This window comes from Gavialis gangeticus, unplaced genomic scaffold (assembly GCF_001723915.1).
Source record: "Gavialis gangeticus isolate Ggan-Ray unplaced genomic scaffold, GavGan_comp1, whole genome shotgun sequence".
Lineage (NCBI taxonomy): Eukaryota > Metazoa > Chordata > Crocodylia > Gavialidae > Gavialis > Gavialis gangeticus.
In genome coordinates, this window is record NW_017729033.1 from 60,580,378 (window position 1) to 60,587,690 (window position 7,313).

The 7,313-nt window shown below is 42.3% G+C and overlaps 1 protein-coding gene across 1 annotated transcript in view; it reads right to left on the bottom strand.

The window, feature by feature from the left end:
* The window catches only part of SMIM14 (small integral membrane protein 14), an 80,228-nt gene extending 79,946 nt beyond the window's left edge, over window positions 1–282 (bottom strand). Inside the window, exon 1 of the mRNA XM_019526398.1 lies at window positions 146–282. Within this exon, the coding sequence (XP_019381943.1) occupies window positions 146–220 (75 nt within the window). The 5' untranslated portion in view covers window positions 221–282. The remainder of the gene's footprint in view (window positions 1–145) is intronic.
* Window positions 283–7,313: the final 7,031 nt, after the last annotated feature.

Below are 7,313 nucleotides of genomic sequence, written 5' to 3' on the forward strand. Positions count from 1 at the left end.
TATATATATATATATATATATATATATACACACAGAATCATTCTAAATACATATACAAGCAGAGGCAGACCCTGTTTAACCAGGGAGTCTGAAATTGCTGCCTAGTCAGCCGTGGAAAGAAAAAGTGTCTTCATGTTATCCTTACCAGATTGATCAACCTTCTCATTGCATGTTCATGAGCACAAATGCATTCACAGGGATCAAATCCGCCTTCTGCCATGATTTATGTGGATAAGCCAGAACCTAATGGCAAACACCTAGAAAGGAACAAAAATAGAAGACAAATCAACAATCTTGTACCTCAGTTTATTTTGTCCACCAAATTTTAGTTCACTTACTGCAAGGGCTGGGAGGAGAAACAAACACAAAACAGGGTAATCTAATTATTCCTTTCAACAGAAACAATAAAAAAAAGCTAGCATGTTTGGTTACCTCTTGCTTGAAGTAGCATTTTGCAAGTCCTCCTGGAGAGGTCCAAGTAATTTTTTAGAAGAACTTGTTTATACTCTAGAGTTCACACACTGTTATGAAAGATATACTAATGATACCCTGTTATGAATAAATGCATAAAAACATGGTCTCTGATCTGCACACTAAGCTTCATTACGAGCACAGATTTCCCTTAAGCTTAAAACAGCATAACCAAGTTAGTCTTGTGTTCCCCTACCTCTTAAGGCTTTTGAATTCTCCCTCTAAGTCAACACAAGTAAAATAATATAAAACCCTGCAACTTCCTTACCACAGCAAGACACAATGGCCTTGTCTAATGGGAACAGGCAGTGCAACATAGAAAAAGGATGGATTGGAACTACTGTATAGAAGGAGTTGCTGACACTAATTTTAGATCAAAAGAAGTAGGTCACTCAGTAATACTAGAAAAAAGAAGAGAAAAAGTTAAAATAAATTATAATGGCACAAAACCTGGGAAATCCAATCTAGTTTATTCACCTGGCAAAACCAATTTTTCACTATACACTCCAGCAACTGAGGGCATTTTTATCTTTTATTAATATTTTCCTTGGTAGTTTAATCAATCGCAAAAATGGACAAGAGATTTCCCTAGTTTCCATTCTTATGGACTGGATTTCTGCCCCTACCCCTAAGACACATGGTATTAGATCAGTTCTGTGGAATGCTGCATTCAGAAGAAGATAACTGCTAACTTGATATCATCAAGGCTAGATTCAGCCTGAGTTTGTGTCAGCTATGCTTAATGCCCAAGCTGGAACAAAGTGCCTGGCTTGGAGACCATAGCAGCAGGAAGCGGCTGCAATTATCTCCACTTCCCAAAAAAGACAATGTTACATAGAAGGCGGGTAAGGGTGACTTGAAGCTGTACTGCTCAGCAATCTCCACCCATACAGTATCTATACACATGCTTCAGGGTGGAAAGAGGTGTGTTTTAAAGCAACTCTCAGGACCTGCTCTAACTAAAACACACCCGCAGTGTCTTGTGTATTCAGCGCCCTATGCTTCAAAATGGCAGCAGGGGCACTTTAACTAAAGCTCATTCCAATTAGAATGCTCCAGCTGACTTGATTAAGCAGACAGATTAATTGAGTCTGCTCTGACATGTTCTAATTAGAACGCATTGAAGCAAGCGTCCCACATGTACAGGCACCAATAAAGCCTAAGGGTTCTCCACACAAAGCTATGCTGCTTTACCCACATCAAGGGAGTCTAGAATAAATTCAAATGTGTATAAAACACCTGGACACTAGCTTATATTGTACATGCAGTTGTGCTGAACAAAACAATTTTGGTTAAAAAAAAAGTGATATCAATACTGTACAACATTCAAGTGCAGAGCAAGTATGAATGCTTTTAATTTACACGGTAGAAACCTTGCTCACCCTCTGTATTAATACCCTTAGGGAACAGAAAGCTCAGCTGTACAGTAAGTGACATTTACAGGTTTCTTCCTCAGTGAGTCTGCCTTTCAGTGGCCTCATCTGTTCTGATTTTCACATCTTAAAAAGGAAACTGAAAATTAGAAGGGGCACAGAAGAGAGCTACAAAAATGATTCAAGGACCGGACACAATGCTTTACAATAAGGCACCTGGAAAAGCCAATCTGCTTACCGTATTAAAAAGATGATTGACAGTTAACATGATTATAGCACATAAGTGTCTTTGGGTAGAGGAAATATTGGGTACTAAAAAGGTCGTTAATCTAGCAGACAAAACCAAAACTAGAACCAAAACCTAGAAGTTGATGCCAGACAAAACTTAAATTAGAATTTAAATTAGAAATACAGCACAATGCTTCCATTTTATTTTTTAAAGCTGTGAGGGTGATTAACCATTAGAAGAAGGTGGTGAGGAAAGAGAAGAATGTGCCATCTTTTGATCCATTCAAACAAAACCAAGTACTTTCTGGAAGTATGCCTTACCCAAACACTGATACTGGGCTCAGAACAGGAGTAACCAAGTGAAATGCAACATTTCCAGATACACACAGGAGGTTAAACTAGATTACCTAATGGCCCTTCTGACTGTAAACTCTAAAAACAGACATCAGTGAGTTTCTAAAATTCTCCCACAATTAGGAGTACCAGTAGATATCTAAAGAGATTTAGCTGAAAACATTTCAGTGATAAGGCATATAAATCAGGATATTATTTCTAGCCTATTATGTAAAACAGAGGTAAATATGGTTTTTCAGAATGGTGCTGAAGTGGCTTTCTGGTTAGAGCCGTAGGGCACGTCCAGACAAGTGCACATGTGGTTTGTGGTGTAGCAAACTGTATGTGCCACACATGCACACCTTCGCTATGCTGCTAATTTGCAGTGTAGTGGGATTTTTTGACACCAGCAGATCCTGGTGTCAAAAACCAAACAAAAAAAACCAACCAAACAAACAAAAAAAACTCAAAAAGAGTAGGATGCAGTATGTGGCATCAGTGTGCGCTGCCCAAAATTGGAGCCGGGTCAGCCAGAGCCACACTCCAGCTGCCAGGCAGGCACCATGCTCCTGGATCACTGCCACTGCTGCCCCGTGGCCCCCAGGACCCACAGGTACTAGGGCCCCAGCTCCCCCTATGCTACTCAGAGCATTTTCCCCCATGCTAACCCCACGTACGGGGCATGCACCAGGGCAAAAAGCAGTGGCACAAATTTGTGCCACTGCTTTTTTCCTTGCAGCAACTTCACACCCATTCTTGTGGGGACACAGCCCTATAGTCCCAGCATAAATACTTGCTTTAACATCTGACAGTTCACATTAGTAGCGACTTATGTCAATTCCTATTCTGACAGAAAGAATCAAAACAGTCTGTAAGTATCATACTGACGTATCTTATGTCGAGATATAAAAATCATGACAAATGAAGCTGAATTAGCATCTGTGGCGTAGTGCAGTCAATAAAAGACACTCCCAGATTAAACAGCAACAATGATAGAGGGACAAATTAATCCTTAATGTAATACCATTTAAATGAAGTCATATATTGGGGAACAATTTAAGATTTGTACGTGACCAAGAGGCTGTATCAAGTACATTTAAGAACAATTAAATAAGTCATTATTGTGCAAAAAAAATTTTTCTGAGAGCCAAGAGATTTTCTGTATGAATTACTAGGTTTTGGATTATGATGAAAAGAGAAGTTAGAAACATTCAACAGTTCATGCTGCATGATGATTTTTGTTGGTCGCATCATCCAATCAAATTTTTTTCCCCACTTTAACAGTTTAGTCAGCACTGTGTCTGCAAAACATTGGAAAATATGAAGCAATTAAACATTAGAATGCTTAGCTTATAATGGACTCGGATCAGATTTGAAAATAAGATACTAGTATTCTTGTCGTATAAGTCAGCAATATTCCTTGGCTCCAGCACATCCACTTAGGAAACACCTTGGTGTCAAAATCTTATTATGGAACTGGTTGATACATTTCCCCATCTACCTCCGGCTAATCAGAACTGCCTGATCTCACAGTCAATTCCTGCCCAATACATAACACTCTTCGCTACGGACATTGACAGAAGTGACGTTTTGGTGACACCACTGGCCTCCTAAAAGCACTGTACAGCTGTGCCTTGACAAAAGTGCCCAGCTGCAGAGCACTTTAGAAGCACACAATCATGTAACAAATTAAACCCTCATTACATGAGGGTTCAGATGAAGGCACTCCAAAGCACAGCACCTTCATTAATTTCTGTCAGCCCCTGCCTGGGAGCAGAGCTGGGCTGATGCAGCCCAGCCTCACCCACTGTGCTGTCTTCAGGATGGGGAGGGGAGGGGGGGAAAGAGAGGCGGGGGAGTTTGCCCAGCCTTCACTGGAGGCAGGGGTGGGTGGTTTGGAGCCCCCTGACATTTTTTCAGCACCTGAAAAAAGGAGTTATTTCAAAAGAAAGCCCCATTGCTCTGGGGCTGAGCATGGTTCCACCCTCACTGTGTTCCCTGAAGCACACAGCTCTCCCCTTCAGGAGATACTGGTAGAGCACTAGAAGTGATGATGATGCAAGTGTTGCCACACTCATATGTCAGAGGCATGAGGGGCCAGGAAGTCACAACAGGTAGAATAGTCAGTGTCAATAAGACTTTGGGCACCCAAAGGCAAGCCATGAAGGCATTCATAGATGATGTGGTCAGCTGTCTGAGCTTGAGCACCACAGCTACAACCAGCGACATGTATGCTCGCCTTAAACTGTCCAGCACCCATTCTGAAATGGTTAAGAGCAGTCCAAGCCCTATGGGGCAGCTGCCAAACTGAGGGGCAGAAGCTGGTGTTGGGGATGAAGCTCTTTTAGCCACCGTTCTTGTGCAGCCTATTGCCAGCTCCACTGATGGGAGGTCCACGCTGTGGGTGACATGCCATCTGCAGATTCAACAAGCTTATTGGCCTGAGTGAAAAACAGGGTCTGAAACTTCAGGTGGCAGTTGGTTGTCTCACTTGTAGCTAGCTACTAGGCTGGAGTGCAGAGAATGGCCTGGATCTTGGGATTCGAGGCCTAGAGCCAGGGTGGCAGGTTGCATCTGGATGCCAGGGGGTGGAATGCCTCACAGGACTGGTAAGCAGTCAACTGGAGTTGGCATAAGGAATCTAGTATTGGTCCTCATGATGCTGTTAAGGCTGGAGTCCAGAGCTGCCAGCTGGGCAAATCTCAATCTGTCATCTCAAAGTTTTATTTAATTATTGTGCAATATTCTGGTTGGTCTTTTTATTTTTGTAATGATTCTAAAGTTTATTTATTTTTATACAAGTTAAAATAATACTACAGAATACTGAACTTTCTACTTTGTATTAATAAGCCTAACACGTACATTTTCCTTTCTAATATAACTTAAAATACTTAATATTAGGATATCCCAAAATACAAAAGCATTACAGCTCAGCATCCAGCCTTCATCCCCTTTCTGATTTTAAGGTCTGGCCCATTTGTAAAGAAGTTGAGCACCATTGGTCTAGGGGCAAATTTCTGGAGGGCCTTCTATGATTTTAGTCAGATTATAAAACACTACCATTTCCCTCCAGACTTGAGCATTTATTTAAAATTGTATACAGAATTGCTATGCTAGAGAATCATTTCTAGGCTCTTATGATTTAACAGCTAGCATTTGCAGTTATCACAGTAATTACTGTAAATGGATGTTTTCCTTTTTATTATCTAGCCCAATACCAGCTCTGCAGCTGTGTATTGTACTTCATACGTCTCCCTATCAATAAAGCAGTATCTATGAACATAAGCTAATTGTTTTTTCTCTACATAGGGAGTCTTCCCTTCTCTAAATTACTTTCTATCAATGACCATGTATTCTTTGCCAGCTCAGCAACACCTCTCCCAGAAAGATAGCATATAGCTGGTGAGCCCTTACAAGACCAAACAACACCCTCCATTTCTCTGTCCCAGAATCATCTTACTTATTTCCAAAGTGAAACCCTTTCCTGTGCCAAAACAAGCAGGAAACTCTATATAACTTTCGTATACCAGAAGGCCACAGGTGTGGTTCCAAGATTACATTGATTAGCACGAATGATAAAGGTCAGTATATAAAACTCAATGGTAAGAAAAAGGTGACTTAAAAGTTATTTTATAATTGTAGTTTAAAAAAAATACTTATTAAAAGGTGGAATGAACAGGGACTTTGTACAGAAACAGTCACCCCATCCGTTATCAAAGATCAGAGGCAACACCAGCACCACAAGCCTAACCCCTACCACCTGAGCTAAAGGCATAACTAACTTCGAGTAAATAACAGTTTCTTCTTTTTCCAGGTGCAAGTCACTAGCAAGTGATAAGATCTCACATACAATAAATCAGCATTTAACCCTTTTTTACTATTTTCACCAGTGTGCAGCACGCTGTTGCCTGTCAAGATACACTGCCAGGTATTTCAGGGCCAGAAGTCCTTTGGTATGATGAAGCTCAAGATAACAGAACATCATACTTGGTAGAAAAATGCAGGAGGAATAGCAGGAGATTTCCCCTTAGTATTTTAACAAGAACCAAAATTTGTTGTCAGCATTGGATCAACGTTTTTTAGTGTTACACACAGTGGAATTTTACTGAAAGAGGGAAGCGACTGCACTCCCAATTCTTTCCTCACTATTCTTTTTCAGATAGCAGCAGTATCTGAAAGCATTGGTCAAGCTGCTCCAACAACTCATGTAAATAAGTTCGCTTTTGAAGTCAGTTTCAAAAAGCCGTTGCACTACAAAGGAAAGGAAACAATTTCTTAGAGCCATGTAGGCATTTCAGAATAAAACTCACGAGCTGTGTGTGAACATTCACTGCGTCTAGCAAAGAAACATATTAAGAGCTTACTTTGGCCCTACTGGGCACGTCCAAACAAGCGCGCACATGCCTCTTGCCCCGCCTCAAACCTCTTTAGGGAGGGGCAAGAGGCACGTATGGGAACAAAAAAAATGTTCCCCGTGAAGTTTGCAGCACGGGGAAAAAAAAAAAAAAAAAAAGACCCCTGGATATCCAGGGGTCTAAAAAAACCAGAACAAAAAACCAGCAGGGCAGAGCATGGTCCCAGACCGTGCTCTGAGGCAACCGGAGGCTGGGTCCTCCAGGGAGGTGCTCTGGCTGCCAGAGCATCTCCATGGTTGACCCCTCACCCTGATGCTGAAACACGCAGCTGGCCAGGCCGCGCGTTCACCACCCATGCTCCAGTGCCGGCGAGTAAGGGGTTGGGGGGCTGGAGAAGGGGGGAGACCATGAGGGGGGACCCTTCCGGCCCTGCCAGCCCCCCGATCCCTGCCCAGCCCCTCGCCCCACTAGCTCCCCAGACCTCCCCGCCCCAATCCCTGCCCAGCCAGGTCCTGCCACCCTCGGGGCCCTTGTGCTGCCCAGTTGGGCTGGG